The sequence below is a fragment of the Vanacampus margaritifer genome, chromosome 11 (genome assembly GCF_051991255.1).
Source record: "Vanacampus margaritifer isolate UIUO_Vmar chromosome 11, RoL_Vmar_1.0, whole genome shotgun sequence".
NCBI lineage: Eukaryota > Metazoa > Chordata > Actinopteri > Syngnathiformes > Syngnathidae > Vanacampus > Vanacampus margaritifer.
In genome coordinates this window covers 13,824,601-13,845,839 of record NC_135442.1, presented here as the reverse complement: position 1 = coordinate 13,845,839, position 21,239 = coordinate 13,824,601, and the positions used below count along the sequence as shown (strand labels likewise).

The following is a 21,239-nucleotide window of genomic DNA, read 5'->3' as shown; positions in this document are numbered from 1 at the left end:
TAGTATAACAAGTTCGTTTGAAAATGTATAGATACCCAGTATATGATTAAACTAAACTAAATGCAGCAAAAAAAAGCAAATTTTATTCCAAATGATTGTATTTCCTTATTAGACTATCTGAGTGAGGCGGAGTCTGTGACTTTACTGCGGGCGGGGGGATGGGACTAAAGTCTACATTCCGCCCGCCTCTTCATGTGCACCTGTGGGAACATACGAGTGTTTTGTTGTCTTGCGTCTACACACCGCAAACTACACTCGTAGAACATGTTTTACTAAGGAAAAATCTCTCACACTATGTGGAAAAGCGTCTATAGCCCACATAGTGGAATCTTTAGTGGATTTTGGAACTTCAACGGGGATAGACGGCGACGCTGTAGCGGAAGGACGGAAAAATAGAGGGAACTATACGGGGTGATGGGAAATTTGATACCCGTGACGCTGCTGCTGTTGCTGGTTTACTTTCCAACAGGTGAGACTTCAATGTCTTTGGAGGGTTTTTTCCATCTTCACTTTAGTCAGCCATTGTTTTTTCTTTCTTTTGACTGCCGTGAATGCAGGGAGAAGTCACGAAAAGCAAACAGTCGAGGCTGAAGTTAATTATCAACAGTTGCAACTAGGGCAAGGCCGTCCGCGTCACGTGACCATGTCGCTTAAAAATATGAAGTAGTTTTTCTAAATAGGTAAACTGCTTTATAGATCGACATGTACAATGTAGCCTATTTATACAGTACCCTCGGTTTAAGAAGGGGTAAATGTGTAGGTAAATCGGAGCACGCCGTAGTTAGTCACAATCATAAATTATAAATAATCACGCTAACAAAAATAGTTGTAATTGTGAGATCATAGCTAACACAATAAAATAAAAAACATCTAACGCATAAATACAAATTATGTGCATTCGATTAAATGTAGCCTAATTGAGAAATTGTTGGTTAAGTTCCATATTTGCTGGCGTCCTATGTCAAAATATGCTCATTTTTAATGTTTACTACAGTGCCTGCAATTATTGGCTAATCTGTTATAAACTGCTTAGGTAGTGCAATATTAATGGCTCAACCAAAATGCCGTTTTTTTTAGATCACTGTGTATTATGTGTTATTATATATTGATCATCATAATGCTACACAGAGGAGTTGCTCAGCTTCCCGGTGGTGATGTCATGTAGGCAGGCAGGGGCGTTTCTAGACCCAGGTTGCCCCAGGCAAAAACGCCATGGAGAGCCCTCCCTAGAGCGATCACAATAAAATGTGGACGGAGCAAAAACGAAGAGACGTTTCATGATATATTTAACATGTACAATAACAGACACCAACCCTGAAAGCAAATAAAAATACCATAAATATATTTCATTTTCTTGTTTTAAGTTCATGCAAGTAATCACACGTCAATTGACCTGTGTGTGACCTTGTGACAGTTTTGTTTGGTTGTGTGCAATTTGATTCTTCTATTGGTGAATAGTGTAATATGTGCCTTGGCCCTCGGCAAACACCAAACTAGAAAGACAACTCTCCCAGATGACAGTAATAGAGAACATATTCCCACAACACTGGTTGTAAAATAATTGACACCTTGTCAAAACTTTAGGAAATGGTTCACCTGTAGTTTTTTTTTTATTGATTGTTTACATTGTAAAGGACTGTCTGAACTTCTTCATAGTCATATTGTTTCAGCTTATTTTTTTAAATGCAGTTTGCTTTCACACTTTATATACAGTGTATTTGATCAGAAATTATCTCACAGAAGCAGAACTGTATATTTTGAATCAGTTTGTCAAAAAAACATTAGTGATACATCATGTATCCACTGGCTACACTACTATTTTATTATGGCCTTGATGACTGACAGCTGTTATTGTTGCTAATGGAAGGGTGTAATACGTGTAAACTTGTTCAGTCACATTTGCAGCTGAATTGAGGATCATTGTCTTGGTTAAACATACAGACCAAAGCTCTTGAGAATTGTTTCCCTTTTGTCCATTAGAGCTGCTGTGCATCCAGGTGATCGTTCCAGAGTCAGAAAGAAGTACTATGTTGTTTGCGTCTGTAACCCTTCGCTGCGACTTCTCCACCTCTGCGAACCCTCAGGATGTGCTGGTTACCTGGAGATTCAAATCCTTTTGTAAAGACCCCGTTCTGGAGTACTACTCCACTGGTGAGTCCTGGTACTGCATCAATCTCCAAGAAGTACTGAATCAAATGGAATTTAAACACAATCTGCTAGTTTGTATTCATAATTGATTTTTCACTTAATAAATAAGTGGAACCAATCAAAATCTTTTTTTTACTGTCATAAGTGTAGAAATTAATCAAGGTTTGACAAAGGCAACATACAAGTGTAAAAAGATGTTGATAGTAGCACAATGAAACCTAAAAACAATTACATTGTTTTGATTACAAAGTAATTGGCAGTCGTGTTGCAACTAGTACGGCAAGCGTTGTTGGCAAGACACACGGAAGAAACAGGTTTGTTTATGCTGTTAAATTGCTTACCTGAAATGTATTACTTTACAAGATCGCCAGTGTGTTTGTATTGTCCGCTTCTGTATGTCCATGAAGGCTACCAGGCCTCCCTGCAGCTGGGTCAGGACCCATCCAACGACTGTCCGGACCGCCAGCGCACAGTCCGCACTGTGATCCAAAAGAGAGGCCTCAATGAGCCCAGTCTGGGTGTTGATTACCGGAACCGCAAAATTACAATTCAAAACAGTGAGTTTGTATGTGAAACAAAGTAGCCGACCGGTAATGATTGTACGCAGACTTGAAATAACATCATTGTGTGCCTGACAGAGGCTGATCTGGTCATCACTGAGGTGATGTGGTGGGATAACGGCGTGTACTTCTGCGCCATCGACGCCGCGGGTGACACATCGGGTGACTCGGATCGAGAAATTAAACTCATCGTGTATCGTAAGGATCCTCACTTAGTCACATACATTTATAGTCCGGTTCATAGATATTTTAACATCGACAAAATCCTCATCTTTTTGGGCTCTAAACACCATTACATTTAATTTGAAAAATAACAAAAAAACGTGTGCTTTAACTGGATACTTTCATCTTAAAATGAGGGTATTTACATCCAAATCAGGTGACCGGCGTACGAATTACTGTACAACTGTTTTTATATACTGTATAATCATATCATAAGTGAAGAATGTTGGTGGTGGTTCCATGGTCAGCATACAACCAATGCAACTGGTGCCCTTTTGTGAACTCCTGACAAAAGCAGCAGGATGAATTTTCGAACGTTTCAGGCAATATTATATGCTCGTATTTAGCCAAATGCTTTAGAAATCTTTGAAAGCAACCAAAGAATTTTTAAAGGGGAAGTCAACCCCAAAATTTTCTTTACAATAATATGTTAAATGTGCCTCCACTAGTCAAAAACATGGCATTCTGATTAAGATTGTGTTTGTGGAATGTGAGTCATATTGCAAAATTTTCCTGTTTTTTATCCATCTCGGGGTGGCCATTTTAACACTTGCTGTTGACTGAAAATGACATCACAGTTGCTCAGGGCTGGTGTAACATGTTACCAATCACGGCTCAGCTTTAAAAAAATTGCTGAGTAGTGATTGGTCGTTATCTGAGCCCTGAGCAACTGTGATGTTATTTTCAGTCGACAGTGATTGACAAAATGGCCGACCGTGAGGTTGATAAAAACAGGAGGCTTTTCCTGCTTAACTCGTATTTCTCAAATGTAATATTAATCAGAATACTTTGTTTTGAGTAGTGGGGCTGCATAGAACATATTGTAAAGAAATGTTTTGACTTTCCCATTAAGGCAATTAAGTAGTATGCATTTCTTTGTTTGTTAATTTTTACTATTACTTTTGGTACTTAATAAACGTGAGGCCTATACAGTATACACAAACTGTTGTAATTCCCACACCATTCACTTGATTTGGAAGTAAATACCCTCAAAGTCTGAAGGGGAAAAAAAACACTTCCTATTACTGTCATTTCAAATCCATTGTTGTAGTTTTTGGAGCCAAAAAGATGAGAACTATCTGCATGTCCCAATAGTTAGGAACCTGACTGTATTTTCAAATGGAGTATTTTGTGACGTGTGCCAGACTGGCTGACGGTGCTGTTAATCATCCTGGGTGCCCTGCTGCTCATCATGCTCTTGTGCATATGTTGCTGTCAGTGCTGCCCCCAGAAGTGCTGTTGTTACGTGCGCTGCCCTTGCTGTCCCAAGACCTGCTGCTGCCCGGAAAAAGGTACACAGGAATTTTATTTATTTTATTTGTTTCATTTACCTCAGTTGGTATGTTTTACTTCTCTGTAATGTAGCTTGCGTTTCTGTAAACGTAGTAAGTAGGGATGCACCGAAATGAAAATTTTGGGCCGAAACCGAAAATGAAACCAAAAATTATGCAAATTTTTACTATTATTGCATTTATAATAATTAATTAAAATTATAACATTTTTAAAAAATATTTATTTAGCACTGGCATTTTAACAAAGCACAATATAAATTGAAATGTGCCCACACCGCAGACATGATGAGCATTTTTTGTGCTTAAAACTGTTGATAGCAATAGTGCTAGCATTAGCTAAAGTATTAAGCATGGCCACTGGGATGCCGATGAAAAAGTGGAAGCGTTCAAGGGGCTTTTATTAAAAAAACAAAAAGGGGGCGGGGGGCGCTGCAGGAGAAAGAGTGTCTCACCTGTACTGCAGTACACGGCAGTCCTGTCTTTTTTTCGACCCGCTTACAGTAAATGTTGTACACCAAGCGACGCCCCTCTCCTCCGGTGTGCGCAATGACCCCGGGAGCTGATGCGACCGACCGGTGCAATCTCACACGGTAAAAAGCCAGCGAGAAGAAAAGGCGGACACACACTCAGCCATATTCTTTCGGCTTTAATTTAATTTTGGCCAAAAATGGCAAAAATAGCCTTTCTCGGCCGAATATTTTCGGTGGCCGAATATTTGGTGCATCATAAACAATAATGGATGACTAGATCTTAAGAATGGTCACTAAGTCTCATCTTGGCTTTTTTTTTGTAGCTGTGATGCAACACAGGATGCTGCGTGAGGCCAAGAGAGCCATGGCACCTTGGATGCACGGCCAACCTATTTACGCTCCCATCAGCTCCAACAACTCCATCCAGGGTGTGCCCATGTTGTACTCGGGTGAGTCCCAAACAGGGTTATTATAGTTTTGGAATTTTCATTTTAGTTAGTTTTTATTTCATTTAGATTTATTTTATTTTTTTTAAGTTAGTTATAATTAATTTCAGGACGGTTCTGTTAGTACTTTTTTATTAATTTCAGTCATTTAAAAAAATGCTTATTTTTAGTTTCGGCATTAGTTTTTGTTTTTAAATGTGTATTACTTGTGTGCAATATTTAATAAACACCATGATAAGATGAAAAAGTAACACATTTCTCACCTAGCGCTGCATTTCAGCTGAGGTAAACGAAAAAGCAGGCGAGCCAGGACATTGGAGTCAAAAGTCAAGCACGCAAAATTGTCGCCCGGGAGCGACGTCATCTGAAAGTGATTTTGTATTGGCTGCTGCTAGATGACGTTACTTCTGTGTGAGACACTTTCAAACGTCCTTAATCTGGTTAATATAGAAATAAATATACTTAAAATCATAACCCCAAAAGCTCATGTATTAAATCAATTACCAAAGACTAAAACGAAGGACATTTTCTCTATAATTATAATTAGTTTTAGTTACTTTTGTAAACGTAAAATGTAGATTCAGTTCGCTTTCATAAAAAAAAAAAAAACATTTTGTTTTTTATTTTATTTTGTTAACAAATATATTTTTGTTAATTTTAGTTTTAGTTATTTTGTTAATTTTCGTTAACTAAAATAACCTTGATTCCGAAATGTACTTTATTCATCATGTTTGTTTCCACCTGCATTTTGTCTTTTTAACATAACAAATGACCATAAATTGATAATGCTGGATTAATAATACAATGGAGACTTTATTAAAACCCTACTTTTTATGCCTAATATGTTGTAGTGCCTGCATGCTAAAATGTTGTAAGTTTGTTTTGTGTGCATTTATTGCGTAATAATGTTTAAAGAAAAATTGAATGTTAAAAACATTTCTCAAATTACAATTGATTGACTTCATTGTTGAAACATTTCATTGAGGACAAAGTCTTACATTTATTTTGAATTTCTTTTCAGGCTCACACTCAGACCCTGGCAAACAGAACTTTGCCATGACGCCCATGCAGTTGGCCCCCGTCATGCTTCCGCAGCAACCTGCCCCCCCGCTTCACCTGAACGGCAGCGCTGCAGGCAGCCTCCAAAGCAACCGACACGTGTTGGATTACCTGGAGAACCAGGTGAAGGGGCTGGACATGCCGATGCATCCTGTTCAGAATGCGCCCCCGCTAGCGGCTCAACCCCAGCCGCTGCTTCCCGTTGTGCCCTACACCCCCGGGCCCCCCAGCATGCTATCGGCCCTCGATGAGATGGGCGTAAGGGGCACGGAGAGAAGGGTGATTACGCTACCGCCCATCGTCCAGCATGTTCCCAGCTTCTCCACCCGCAGGGGACCACGGGGCGGAGAGTCGGACAGGGGGGGAATACGGTTCTCCAGCCAATCCAGCGGTAGTACCAACCCCTCTGGGGGACCACGGGGCGGAGAGTCGGACAGGGGGGGAATACGGTTCTCCAGCCAATCCAGCGGTAGTACCAACCCCTCTGGAAGGAGGGTTCAACAACAACAACAACAACAACAACAACAACAACGCAGATACAGAGACCATTCTCCTCCAAGACGGGGGATCCTGCGCGAATACAGCCACGACTCTGACTGGGAAGGGAGGCAAGGAAGAGGGAACCACCGCACCTGGAGGGAGGAGAGCAGTAGCAGGTCCAGGCCTCGGACCCGCAGCCGGGACGACCTGATGGAGGAGCTGCGGAGCAGAAGCACGCGGAGGGAGAGGAGCTACTCGCCTCCATGCCGCAAAGGCTCTTGGAGTTCGGATGAAGAGGACAGCAGCAGGCGAAGGGCGGCTAAGGGGAAGGATTGGCCCGAGAAGCCCCCAAGCTACTCCTCTGTGGAGAGCCAACATGGACACGTCGGCGACCGCAGGAACCACATCCGTCTTTCCGTAAGCAACACTAACACACATTCTCTCTTCTGTTTACTCTTTCCTTCATTGGGTGTGGAGTTTTCTTTAACTACTTTAACTTAGAATGAGGAATAATGATAGCACAGATTACTTTTTTTTTTACTTTGTTTTCATGTTTCATTGTGGCATTTTTGGATCTAACCACATCTATTCCATTTCTCTCCGTAGGATCGGAGCAACCGTAGCAACACCACTGTAGTGATCTGAAGCATTTCTTTGATTGCAAAAGTAGCCTACATATTTTTCTGCTTGTCAATCAAAGATGGACTTGTTTTTATTTGTTCTGATTTGTAGTAGTAAGTCAATATTTTTATGCCAAAGCTAATCATTTTTGTGTTCATGTCTGTTTATTTCATCATCAGAATATTGTAAGTTGTCATTTTTTTTCTTATTAACATAAATAGACTGACAACCATAACAACTGTGCTACGGTATCTGGACCTCACAAGAAACTTCTTATCAATTTTACTGTAATGTTTTTAATGCGAGTGTTATGTCATGACATTTTGTTTTGAATAAAACAGTTTAGACACTGTGAGTTGGATTTGTGATCTACTGTATAGTACCTCCAACTGTACGACTGTACATCAAAATGTCCACCAGATGACGCAATTGTCAAAGAGTTCAGTTCACTTTCCACCGTTGACTATAAATGTTAATAGAAAAAAAAACTATTTGAACGTCGTACAAACTCGTACGTTGGCGGTGGGCTGGAATAGTTTTTGGTTATGGACTTTGAATTGGCTGAACAAAACTAGTTCGGTTGCTACAGAAGCCCAATCATCGGGACGCGTACATAAGTGCGCCTTACATGCCAATTGCATTACAACAACAAAATCCGATCTTTTATTCGACTTGGGCCATACTGTGTTGAAAACACCCGATCTCCGAAGTTAAGTAGGAAAGACCCCGGTTAGTGCTTAGATGGGGGGGCCGCAGGAAATACTGTAAGTCTTTTTCGCACCATATATATTTTTCAATTTACACGATGTGCTCTTGTTACTTACAGACGGGAAATATATTTATTTGTATTGTGAACATTACTCCCAAGCACCAAAAATTTATTCATTCGCGAGTTATGTTAGAGGCGGGACTAAGCGGTGAAGGATAGCTCTGACCAGGAAGTAGAACCAAAGATGTTTAACTACAAGATCGTTCTCTGGAGTCACATGCCTGTAGTTTGGGTCAATTTAATAAATTGAATTGGCTGGAAGTCAACGAATTACTGTTCGACGTTTGAATAACAACGAGTTACCTCCGCTAACTTAAAGTAATTTAATGTAAACGCGTCAAGTGGAAAGAATTGTTAGGCAAGAAAGCGGACGTTCTCTAATTCAGCTGTGACCACTATGACATTGCTATCTTTTTAGTAGAACATCTTTAGAGTCAATGTCAAACGAACCGGGATCAGCTGCTTCCACGAGATCCACCTCTAAAATCCACTTAGGCCGAGAAGACCGTTTAGATTGGGATCGACGGGAATCGCTAATGAAGCTAAGAGTCACAGACACGGTGGCGTTGTATTAGTCTCCAGGTAAAGCTGAAGATGGGGATAAATGCTAGCTTAGCCGTTTGCTAGCAGCATCTTCCTAGAAATATTTTATCTTATTATTCAGAGACAATTGTATTAGTGTTGATTTAAACAGCCTCATATGTTTAATGTATTTACGTTTTGAGAAAAAAAATGTTTGATTTACAAGATGAAGGACAACAAGCCTCGCGAGGCAGTTTATTTACAGGTTTCGGTATCAATTACGGTGTCGCGGCTTCTTCTTACCAATGTGACTGTGTTTGTTTGAGCGCAGGCAGCATGAATTCCCTCACTGGAAGAGCGGCGTTGCATCTGTGTAGACGCACCGCGACCACGGCGGTCGTGGCGGCCGGCGGATTTCCCTTTCAAGCGGCGAGGGTTTGCCACGGCGGGGCGAACAGCAAAGGCAGCGTTAGCACCAAGAAGCGTGGCTATGACATCACCAGGAACCCCCACCTCAACAAGGTGAGCTGACTGAATTTGGACGCAAGTCGGAACGCGGCGTAACCTCTCACTCACTAACCTACGCAAACGTTATAATAATGTCACACTGACGATGTTTGTGTAAAAAGCACTTCTAGGTCATAGCAATTAAAATGAGTTGAGGAGCTTCATTATGATAAAAATATTCCTTTGCCGCCATTGTTTGGCATCTGTTAGCAATTACAGTGCAGTTAAACCCCTTTTTCAATTACAGGTAATTGTGGATTTTTGCTATACATGTTAGTGCTCAGTCGCTGTCCCCCTCAATTAGTACTTTATTACCTAATGATTATACTGCGTTTCCCCTCGAACCATGCCAAACCACGCTGTGTGTAGCAAACATCTACAATTATTTGACACCCAATCCCCCGTGGAATATATTTATAATTACTAACACATGCCACAAAATGTCGACAGCATGTTTTTCAATCAGACAAACCTCCCTTCCCCTAACATACTTCCTTGGCAACTAGACGGCACCAAAACAATATTTTTTTTATTGGACATGGCTTTGACCTGTGGTGAGGTTTTTGCAAATAACAGACTGGTTTTCCCCAAATGTTTGTGACTCATAGTAACACTGTAATGTATAATAAACATTTTTTTAATGTTACAAAGTTCTCACAGAGGCCCAGCAGATACTGTTGTAATTGATTGATTGATTGATTGATTTCTACTGAGAACCTCATTTTTAAGAGGTTACTGAACAGTCAGTTTTGTAATAGTGAGCAAAGTTGTTTTACAACAGCTGTAGAGTTCAGTCTTTTTTTTTTTAGGTGGTCCTCGTACAAAGTTTAAGAACTACTGCAATAGAGATGAATAGATAAACAGATACATAAAGTGGTACAGTGTTGCTGGTAAATATTTAACACATTTTTATATCCATTTATAGTTGGATGTTTTATGAACCTTGAAAGTTAATTTAACACAGCAAGGTAACTGTGCTGAACAACAGCATTGATGTACTTTCACTGAGCCTATGTCTTAACAACGCATAATTAATGGTTTAAACCAGAGAATACTTTTTTCTTCTTCTTTTTTTTAAAAAGTCAAACGCTTTGGCCAAACTGCTCCAAACCAAACATCCACAATGAGTCATCAGCGGGTTGGAGGTGACCCAACTTTAAGTAAAACAGGATATTTTGATGTGTTCAGCAAGACTCTTACTAAGTTTTATTGTTTTTTTCTCGAAACGAAGAAGGTCACAATTCCTTCTCAAGTCAGCATTTCCATGATGACTCACTGTGAGAAGCGTGCGACAGGAAATGAGTCTGCAAGTATTTGGACAGTGAGAGTTTTTATGATCTTTCATACAGTCGAGGTTTGTAGCTTAAATGTTGGTTTCATAAAACTATTGCATTTACAATTAACTCATTCACTGCCATTGACTGCTATGAACGTCAAAAATTCATTTAAACTATTTCTATTAGTTTAAAAAAAATCATTTTTGTTAACAAGAATATGAAAACCTAGCCATTTTTTAAAATAATTTGTTGTTGTTTTTTAAAGAAAAGATTATTAAAAAATTAGGTGCGTCAGGCGATTAAAATTTGTAATTGTAATTAATCGCATGACTAATAGTTAACTCACGATTAATCACAAATTTTATATCTGTTCTAAATGTACAATAATTTTCTTCTAGATTTTCATACTCTTGTTAACAAAAGTGAAAAAAAGTTAAACTAATAGAAATAGTTCAAATGAATTTTTGACGTCTATAGCCAATGGCAGTGAAGACAGTACAGAGTACTTTTATCTCCAAGAGCTCAAAAGTACTTTTGGACAGAGAGACAAAACGCTAAATAAATAAAACAATTTGGGGGGATTACTCAAATTTGTGTTGTCATTAATTAGTTGTATAAGTAATTTTTAGGTGACATTTTGTAGCAATGCAAAAAAAAAAAAACAGTGCAAATTTAGACTAACCCCCCCCACCCCCCAAACTAATCAGCCATTTTGTTTAACATATTTGTTTAATTACAAGGTTAGGGGTGTTTGACTTCGGAAAATACGTTGTCATGCCGATGGTTACTAATGTATTTATTGCTTTCCGTGTTTGTATTTATGACCTAAATATACAAATATTTACTCCGTACATTTCCTCAATGTATTACTTTGTTAGTGTAGGTATCTGATAGACTATAATAATAATGTACAGTATTGGATTTATATAGTGCTTTTCTAGAGGGAGGAGCTTCATTTAGTCAGGCCATAGCTTTAGGTGTCAAACTCCGGTCCTGGAGGGCTGGAAGTCCTGCAGGTTTTGGATGTTTCCGTTCTCCAACACAGCTGATATATGACCAGCTCATCAGGAAGCTCTGCATAAGCCTGATAACGATCCTGCTGATTGGAATCAGCTTGTGTTGGAAGAGGGAAACTTCCAGGACCGGAGTTTGACACCTATGGTCTAATAGTAAAACAAAAATTTAAAAAAAATGCTTTACCGACATCTTAGGGCATCTGAAGGCGGATTTTTGCAGGGCTTGGTTCTTATCACTGTTCTTGTCAGGTGCTTGATCCAAGAATGTCATTAGTGGGTTTGAGTTAATGACACATTCTAAAAGGTTTACTTTGATCAATTGTAGGGAACTGGAATGTCAATTAGGCTCTCTGACTTTGAAGCCTCAGTTTAACTGCTGGGCAACACAATGCAGTACTAGGGAGCTTGTGTATGTAGAGTTGTGTTCAGAATAATATGTGTATGATGCATCTGTGTGCGTGGCTGCTTCTGTAGCTGTGAAACAATTGTGACTGTTGCTAGTTTTGAGTGAAAATAATCAGCCTCGCGTCCTCTGCTGGTGACCGCCGGGACGTTGAGGCTGGCCTGTCAAACAACTTCCACAACGAATCGAGTTCCTTTGGAGTAGTAAATATTCTAGTGCAAGCATTCATTGTAATACGAGGGGGAGTGAGTTCACCCTGTCGCACCATTGGATAGAATAAATAGCATCGAAATCACACTCAGCTGCGAGCCTGTTGACATATCAGCTCCAGCCACACAACAGACAAAATACATCCGTTATTGCTGCTTTTGGCGCTGTAGTTATCAAATATTTTAGAATTGATTATTCCAACACACTTTTTTTTGCATCAAAGTTTGTGTTATAATTAGAGCTGTCAAACGATTACATTTTTAAATCAGATTAATCACATCTTAGAATTTTGATTAATCACGATTAATCGCTTAATTAAAAAAAAATATTGAAAAATTTGAAGAGCACCGGTTATGTGTTAATTCTTTTGACATTTAATGTTATGAGGACGTCTTCAACATTTTTTGATCCACTGCACACACTCATCCTCCTCTTTTTCTAATCAGCTAATTAATTGCATAATTTAAAATGGGGGAAAAAATGATCCCAATATTTTGATACAAATATTCAAAATGTGATACGCAAAGATTTATTAAATGCTTTACTATAATGCATGTAATTATGTTTATTGCTCAAACACAACACGTGCTACCTTCAATGTAGCCATCCGCTGTCACGCCAAAGGATAATCTATGGTCATAATTAATAGTGCGATTAATCTGCGTTAATTCATGATGAATGCGATGTGATTAATTAATCAGTTAACGCTTTAACTTTGACAGCACTAGTTATAATTGAATTATGTCTGTCAATTGGGAAGTGTAAAGGTTTTTTTTTTTAAGCGCAAAATAAATAAATACATATTCCATTGAATTATATTTGACTTGCTGTACCCACCCAGGATCACTCTACCACCCGCCAGCTAAGAACTACTGCCATAGATTGTGCATTGAATCTGTGGAAAACATCAGCTGTTTGACTGTGACTCACTCACAGTCCATTTCCGTCCCGCAGGGTATGGCTTTCACCCTGGAGGAGCGATTGCAGTTGGGCATCCACGGCCTTCTGCCCCCTTGCTTCTTGTCCCAGGATGTCCAAGTGCTACGGGTCATGAAGAGCTATGAAACACGTGTCAATCCACTGGACAAGTGAGTACACAACCCGAAAGGACACCGTACGGAATTCATCTGCTTGTGTTGTGTAGTCTGACTGTGAACTACTAAAGCGGTTCTGGGAGAAATAGTCAGTCTTGTATGAATTACCTGAAAGTAAAAGTCCAAGTATCTGATCGTAACTGTACTCAGACAACAAACCAGAATGGAAGCTGCCTCTCCTTCTTTGCAGGTACATCCTGCTCATGACGCTGCAGGATAGGAACGAGAAGCTTTTCTACCGTGTGCTCACGTCGGACATCGAGGAGTTCATGCCCATCGTCTACACGCCAACCGTAGGATTGGCCTGTCAGCAGTACGGCCTGGCCTTCAGGAGGCCACGGTACGATGAGTGCACGCACTTTTTTTTTTTTTTTTTTTACGATCGCATGACAGTATCAAGGATTATGACTTAATGAATGAGATGAGAAGCAAAACGTTATCTAAAGGGCAACCTGAACAGTCCTGTTGCAATCGAGCCGATGCCCTTGAGAATGAAGAAAAGAGCCGGATGAATGTAATTAATCACAGGCGTGATTTTGAGATAAAGAAGTTTTTTGAAAAAAGTTATATTGGTATGAAAAAAAGTGACATTTTCTCACAACTCTGAAGTTCACATCAGACACACAATGCTAAAAGAGTGAATGTATATTGTTCCAGAAATAAAATTCTAATGTAACCATTATAAAGTTTAGATGCTACCAAAAAAAAAAGACAAGAAACCCATGTTACAAGAAAGTACAGACGCTCCCCAACTTACGAACGAGTTACGTTCCGAGCGATCGTTCGTAAGGTGAATTTGTTCGTAAGTTGCTTCAGTGCTATATTTTGTATTATAATTTATGTTTAAAGAGAATACGTACAGTACTGTACTACGTATGTTAGAGAGAGAGAGCGAGAGACACACACAGTATGTACATGTACGTAATAAGATAAATAGAATGAAGTTTAACTTACTTTTGGAAGATGTACTCGATGCTTAAGGATTTGATGGAGGAGGAAGAGGAAGAGGAAGATTTTATATCATGAGAGGTTCTTCGTCGTCGCTGGAATGGGCTTCAAAAGTTACTTCCTCCTCCGTAACTTCAATGTAGGAAGAAGTTGAGGGTCGAGGAGAAGAAGATGAGGGTTGATGAGTATCTTCCTTGGAGGATTTACTAGAAACTGGCCGAAAGAAGCGATCTAACGACGATTGCACAGTTTTCTTCTTTTTTCATCATAAATGATGCGGTAGCACTGTATGGCATCATTCAATTGATTTGCAACCTTTGTGCAACGTTCAATATTTGGGTCTTGCTGCTCGAAGAGTGCGATGGCTTTATCTATGAGCGACAGGCGTTTCTTCTTCTTCCTCCTCCTCGACACGTTGCTGAGCCTCCAATGCTGGGTGAGCTCTCACAGCGCCAAGCGTCGGTATTAGCGGCGGAAAGAAGCACTACAGTACTCGGAAAAAGGTGCGCAATAAAAAATCTAAATTACAGCATCTCTTTCCGAACATTTTTTGACATGCGCGCAGACATGTTCGTATGTACCGTTGTTCGTAACTCGAATGTTTGTAAGTAGGGGAGCGTCTGTACAGGCAAAAGAAGAGATAGAGAAAAAGAATGTTTGTTTTTGTTTTCAATTATCCCAATACTCTATTTGTAACAATAATAATAATAATAATAATAATTTTTATCTAGTCTAGTCTAAGATTGAATTAATTGACCATAAATAGTAGGTGTGGGAATCTTTAACTGTCTCACGATTCGATTTGATTCTGATTTTTGGGTCTGTGATTAGATTCAGACTCGATTTTCGATTCGGAACAATTTTGATAGGAAATGATTTGATTGGCAATGATTTCTGCTTCAATTTATAGATGTGTAAAGAATCGTCATGATCTACTCAGTCTGACTCGCTAATGCTAATTAGCGCGCTAGTCACTCAAAAGAACGGCTACTCATTCAAAACGCTTCAGTTATGTTTACAGAGAAGCATGTCAATATTACTCACTAGCATATGCTAGGTTATTGGGTGCACTGCACATACAACATATTGTAAAGAAACTGTTTTGGGTTGACTTCCTCTTAAAAAAAACAACATAATAAAATATGGTAAAACAGTCATGGTTAACTTGAAAAATGTACCGTATACTAGAAAAGATGTATGAAAAATAGCATATCTTTAAAATATGTCTATTTAAAAAAATCTGTCTAGTTTGTTTTTGCTTTTAAATTAATATTTTAAAATGTAGCAAGTGTTTAACTGCTACCTCATATACTCCAGTTCTAATAGTAATAATAACACTAATGAATAAATTGCCATCTTGAATTTTTTTTCACAAAGTATTGGATCAGTATCACCGATCTCAGCTTTTTATTCAGTTCTACAATTGTATTCAACGGCTTTCATTGTCCTTCACAGAGGACTCTTCATCACCATCCATGATAGAGGCCACATTGCAACCCTGCTCAACTCCTGGCCTGAAGAGGACATAAAGGCAAACGTCTCGCCCCTCCCCCCCCCCTCATCCCCACCCCACCCTTTCTTTCCTCTCGCCAGTCAACTTTTTTTGTCTTTCATTTGCATCCAGGCCATCGTGGTGACAGACGGCGAGCGCATCCTCGGGCTCGGGGATCTGGGCGGCTACGGCATGGGCATCCCCGTGGGCAAGTTGGCTCTGTACACAGCCTGCGGCGGAGTTCGGCCTCAGCAGTGCCTCCCCGTGTTGCTGGACGTGGGAACGGATAACCAGAACCTGCTCGACGATCCCCTGTACATCGGCCTGAAGCACAAGCGAATCCGAGGGAAGGAGTACGACGCGCTCATTGACGAATTCATGCAGGCCGTGACGGACAAGTGAGTAGGAAAACGGCGGCGATGTCATCATCTCTCGCTTTCTTGACACCTTCGCCTGTCAACCCTTACAGGTACGGGATGAACTGCCTGATTCAGTTTGAGGACTTCGCCAACAGCAATGCCTTCCGAATCCTCAACAAATACAGAAGTCGCTATTGTACCTTCAACGACGACATCCAAGGTAGCCCAAATGTTTACTTTTTATCATGAAAATGTAGCACCTGTTTTGAACACTTACACAAAGAATACACATTAATACATTTAAAAATCAGCATCTACAGTGAGTATGATTTATTTTATTGAAATGTTTTTGCCATTCTACATCATTTTAAATGATGTATTTATGCGGCACATTTGTTAGCTGTTATGTGGTGATTATTTGGCGTTTTGACAAAATACCGGTGTAGGCACCAGATGTGATGGGCCTGCCAGATCGTATGGGGTCGCGTCACGCTACAGGATTGGCTAGAAAGGATCCATTTGACGACAAACATTGGAAAGAAAATATTTAAGATGTCATTTAAATAACAAAATGTATGGGCTGAAATTGTAAAAACTAAAAATATAAAAGCAGGATATATTGAATGAATAATAAATAGATTGAATAAATGATAAATACACAAATTAATTGCCTGAGATGTGACAAATATTGTCAGTTTAGATTGCTAATGTGGTCCTATTATCATTAAGACTATTTTTGTGATGTATTGTGATTTGTGAACTGCTCAAAAAGAAACCGAAGTGAACACGCCTGAATCGCGCATTTCGTGAGCGCTGCCGTACTCGACGACGCTTCAATCTTTTTTTTTTTAATTTCTTAAATCTTCAAGTATCCTGCGTTTATATTCTTAGGTTTATTTAGGTTTAGTGAACATTTCGTTTATGGATTTATTTAAATTTCCACTTTATAAAAAAAGATGCTGACACTGGGGACTCCTTTTACACTTTTTATTAAAACAAATTAAAAATAAATGTATTAATAAATTATGTTGGAATTTTGGAAAACTTTATTTACAGAAAGAAAAAAAAAACTTTAAGGGACTATTTACTTTAGCTTAACACATGCTGATGACCTTGGAAGCTCCTTGCATTTTTTGTTAGAATTTTTAACAAAGCTGTCAATTCTTTATATGTTTAAAATTAAAAGAAAATATTATTATTATTTAAAAAAAAAAAAATACGCTAAAATTTTCTTTTACTTTTTTTTTTACTAATATCGGTTAACAGTCTCCATGACTACTAATAATCGGTATCAGCCTTAAAAAAAAAACCATATCAGTCTATCACTATGGTTTCTATAATGGCGACATGGTAGTGGCAGTTTAGCGGTGGGTTAAGTCGCATAAACCCACAATGTAGGCCAAGATACAAAATGCATCCATCATAGAGCACTGTCTATCTTCTCTCATAGGCACAGCCTCTGTAGCAGTGGCCGGGCTGATGGCAGCTTTAAAGATCACCAAAAACAAACTGTCGGAACACACCTTCGTTTTCCAGGGCGCCGGCGAGGTGACCTTTCTTTCTTTTTCTTTTTTTTATGCATCTACTTTGAATGCTTCTTCAAAACACTATGACCTTTTCCCATCAAGGCCGCTCTAGGCATCGCTCACTTGCTAATGATGGCAATGGCCAAGGAGGGCTTGTCTCGAACAGAAGCCGCCAAAAGGATCTGGATGGTGGACTCCAGGGGTCTCATTGTGAAGGTAACGCATGGACGTTTGTCTTCTTGACTGGCTTTGTCTTAAAGATGAAACATTTGTCATTCAGGGGCGAAGTCATCTAAACCACGAGAAGGAGGAGTTTGCGCACGAGCACCCCCACCTGAAGACTTTGGAGGAGGCCGTGCATACCATCAAGCCCACCGCCATTATCGGTGAGTGGGAAGTCAGAGCCGAAGGATGACGGTCATTGTTGTTTCCAGAGTCTCATAAGACTAAACCGGCTTTTTTATCATACATTTGACAGAAAAACACTAACATTTGCTTTAGGTGCTCAACGTAAGTTGCTCAATTTACTGACATAAACATTGGAGTAACAACTGTGGTCTGTTCTAAAAAAATAGCTCACCAGTGATGGGATACTGACTTGCTAAGAAGAATTAAAAGAAGAAAAATGTCAACATTTTTCAAAACTTATATTTTTTTGTAATAGATTGTGTTGAATGAAAGAAAGTTGTTTTTATTTCTCTCTCTCTCTCTCTCTTTTTCTCTCTCTCTTTGTCTCACTCTCGTTGTCTCTCTCTTTGTCTCTCTCTCTCTCTGTCTCTCTCTCTCTCTCTCTCTCTATATATATATATCTATATATATATATCTGTACATTATTGTAAATTTTTTTGACGATACGACTTGGGAAAAAAAAAGACCACATTTCTTATTAAAGGGTCGGCTACCTCAATTTCCCATGTTAGGAGCTTGGCTCCTTAGGCTGGCTGGATAGATCTCAGGCCTGATACGACATATAAAGCAGCAATTGCTTCATTAGCTGGAATGAACCACCTGACTGGTCTGCGGTCCACTCGGATGATAATGAGTAGTTGGAGTGGCGCTAGCAATGTGGGTCTTGATTTACTATTCCGGACCAAGTGGCCGCTTAGCAGTTTCTTTATTTTACATAACAGCTAGGATAGGCCCCAGTACCCCCGCGACCCTTGGTAGGAATAAGCGATACGGAAAATGGCTGGATGGATGCATTCAGTTTTAGTGCGTGTGTGTCTGTGCATATGCATGTGCGGCTGTATGCATGAAAGATTTTAAAGCATGCGTTTAAAATCCAGCGCAGTCCTGCTTTTTACCAGGAGAGGGCACTATGACTGACGCTTCAAGAACTGAACCCATTTTCAAAGTGTTAATATCTGCTTTCTTTTAAAACTCCATTATAAAGGTCAACTTTACTCATGCCATATGCATGTTTTGCTGGCTACTACAACAAATGGTGTTGTCAGTCTTAGTGAAGGTAAATTAGCACTACCTTGTGCTTTTTTGGGGGGGTTGGGGGGCGAGGGGAACCAAAAGCATACATTCTGGGTGAAGTGTTTTAAAAAAATAAAAAAAATAAGTGGATGACATTTAATTGTGGCGCATTTGAAGAAATTCAGTATCCTCTGTATCAGTGTTGCTTTTAATTAACATTTAATTACAGTGGCTGTATATAATAATTTGCATGTGTAATCCAATTTGATCTCTGAGAACGGTTTAAGAAAACACCTACAAATGGCCGGCCGTCATGTTTTTCAAATCACAGTGAAGTTATAATGGCAAACGATATTATAAAGTAGTCTCCCTCTAACGTAAAGCGTTGTGTTGCTTTCATGGCGGCGAAGGAGTCGCCGCCATCGCAGGTGCGTTCACCGAGAAGATCATCCAAGACATGGCGTCCAACAACGAGCGGCCCATCATCTTTGCTCTGAGCAACCCCACCAGCAAGGCCGAGTGCACGGCAGAGCAATGTTACAACATCACCGAGGTAAGAAATTGGAGACTGTGGAATATAAAACTGCAGTCCGTCAGAATGAGATATTGAGAAGATACTTTGTGGTTATACTGCGTTCATGTTTGCTTTTTGTTTTTCCAATCAGGGTCGCGGGATCTTCGCCAGCGGGAGTCCGTTCAACAAGGTGACGCTGGCCGACGGACGCTCGTTCTACCCCGGCCAGGGAAACAACGCCTACGTGTTTCCCGGGGTGGCACTGGGTGTCATCGCCTGCGGCGTTCGCCACATATCCGACGACATCTTCCTGACCACTGCAGAGGTGCTTTTTTATTATTACCTTCACCAAAGATCATTTCTATGCGACTTCCTGTCCTTTCTACAATGATGATGATGATGATGATGATGATGATCAGCTGTGGTGTTTTTGTCAGGCCATCGCTGACATGGTGACTGAAGAGCACTTGGCCGAGGGGCGACTCTACCCTCCTCTTAAATCCATCAGAGAGGTGTCCTTCAAGATCGCTGTCAAGGTTCGATATGAAATCATATATTCATTACAATATTGTATTGCTTTATATTTTTTAATGATCACTAATTTGGGGGAGAAAAAGAAATTTCAAACCTCCCTCGAATAAATGTAGTATAAATATTGTCATCTTGACTTCATAGCTATCGTTCACACATGACATTCAAGACTGCTGAGCACATTTGAACTCTTTTGCTAACCAAAACAGCAGCACCCACTGGACCATGTCAATAAATCCGTCGATCCGTCCAACTCTTCTGGGGGATCCCGAGACGTTCTAAAGCCAACCAAGAGATATTTAGTGGTGTCCAAATTTGTGGGCGGGGTCCTCCGAAGGCTCCCCCTCCCTCATCTAACCTATGTGAATCACATAAGCTATGGTGAATTTGGTCAGGCCTAATGTGTATTACGTTTTAAGTGAATTTTTAAGATGAAATGCAAAAATGTATACTTACATTTAATAGTAAACTCTGCCGGGTCCAAACACGTCTGAGTCCGAAACAAAGTCTGGAAAAAACGTTACGCACCCTACATTAGAGGAACTTCCTAAACATGTGTATGTGTTGTTTGCAGATCGTCAACTACGCGTACAAGCACAACGTGGCGTCGTTGTACCCGGAGCCGAAGGACAAAGAGGCGTTTGTCCTCTCACACATCTACAGTCCGGACTACGACTCGTTCACACTGGACACATACGCTTGGCCGCAAGAGGCCATGAACGTGCAGGATGTGTGACCATCACCTTCTAAAAAAGTGCATACTACTGATGTTTTTTATTATTATAGTTCAGTTTTTCTTTTTTATAGTTTAGGTCACGGTTTCTTTACATACCAGAAGAAAAGCACTCCAACTGCTGACTGAATGTCTCCATGGAAACGTATAACCTTTTACATCCCCATCACTGCTTCCATGAAACACGTATTTGTGCCTCTTCCTGCCCCCCATCTTTTTAGCACCTAGCAGCGGTCAGGCTACATGAAAGCTAACAGCACTCCCTGCCAACCGTGTGTCATTTATGTCAAGATGCAGACAGAGTGTCGATGTGACTTTTTAAAGTGTGGTGATGAGTTGATGTTATTTAGTGCTTGAAGTTTTCAAAAGGGAACATTAAACTTTGTATTAAACTTTTCAAAGTCACATCTGTTTTGTTTTTTTTTATCCATTTTTAACAACTCCATCCATTTACTGATGCTTATCGCGGGGGCAGCAGCTTTAGGAGAGATGCCCGGACTTCCCTCTTTAACCAGCTCCTCCGGCGAGATCCCAAGGCGTTCCCAAGCCAGCCGACATTATATCTCTCTAGGGTGTCCTGGGTTGTCCCCGGGGCCTCCCGCCAGTGGGACATGCACG

At 40.1% G+C, this 21,239-nt stretch overlaps 2 protein-coding genes and 1 long non-coding RNA gene across 3 annotated transcripts; 2 read left to right on the top strand and 1 right to left on the bottom strand.

Annotated features, from left to right (window-relative positions):
- The first annotated feature begins 176 nt into the window (after positions 1-176).
- On the top strand, positions 177-7,653 carry LOC144060064 (immunoglobulin-like domain-containing receptor 1). The gene is made up of 8 exons (XM_077579206.1): positions 177-469; positions 1,981-2,151; positions 2,556-2,705; positions 2,787-2,906; positions 4,076-4,222; positions 5,016-5,141; positions 6,160-7,094; positions 7,284-7,653. Exons 1-8 carry the CDS (start codon positions 415-417, stop codon positions 7,320-7,322), a joined length of 1,743 nt encoding a protein of 580 aa, XP_077435332.1. The 5' UTR covers positions 177-414; the 3' UTR covers positions 7,323-7,653.
- Positions 1,592-9,078, bottom strand: LOC144060065 (uncharacterized). Its single transcript, XR_013295838.1, has 3 exons — positions 8,893-9,078; positions 2,490-2,627; positions 1,592-2,186 (listed from the first exon to the last, which is right to left on the bottom strand). It is a non-coding gene; the product is annotated as an uncharacterized LOC144060065 (long non-coding RNA).
- On the top strand, positions 8,250-21,026 carry me3 (malic enzyme 3, NADP(+)-dependent, mitochondrial). The gene is made up of 14 exons (XM_077579200.1): positions 8,250-8,649; positions 8,921-9,111; positions 12,957-13,090; positions 13,287-13,436; positions 15,500-15,575; positions 15,669-15,934; positions 16,006-16,115; positions 17,346-17,443; positions 17,524-17,637; positions 17,702-17,807; positions 19,254-19,396; positions 19,509-19,682; positions 19,795-19,893; positions 20,463-21,026. Exons 2-14 carry the CDS (start codon positions 8,926-8,928, stop codon positions 20,622-20,624), a joined length of 1,818 nt encoding a protein of 605 aa, XP_077435326.1. The 5' UTR covers positions 8,250-8,649; positions 8,921-8,925; the 3' UTR covers positions 20,625-21,026.
- Positions 21,027-21,239: the final 213 nt, after the last annotated feature.

Bases quoted from the DNA above. Each gene is read 5' to 3' on its own strand.
- me3 (XM_077579200.1), top strand. From the start codon at position 8,926: ATGAATTCCCTCACTGGAAGAGCGGCGTTGCATCTGTGTAGACGCACC. The intron at 15,576-15,668 runs GCAAACGTCTCG...ATTTGCATCCAG, and splicing joins GGCCTGAAGAGGACATAAAG to GCCATCGTGGTGACAGACGG. The intron at 16,116-17,345 runs GTAGCCCAAATG...CTTCTCTCATAG, and splicing joins CTTCAACGACGACATCCAAG to GCACAGCCTCTGTAGCAGTG.
- LOC144060064 (XM_077579206.1), top strand. From the start codon at position 415: ATGGGAAATTTGATACCCGTGACGCTGCTGCTGTTGCTGGTTTACTTT. The intron at 470-1,980 runs GTGAGACTTCAA...TTTGTCCATTAG, and splicing joins GCTGGTTTACTTTCCAACAG to AGCTGCTGTGCATCCAGGTG. The intron at 2,907-4,075 runs GTAAGGATCCTC...GACGTGTGCCAG, and splicing joins AATTAAACTCATCGTGTATC to ACTGGCTGACGGTGCTGTTA.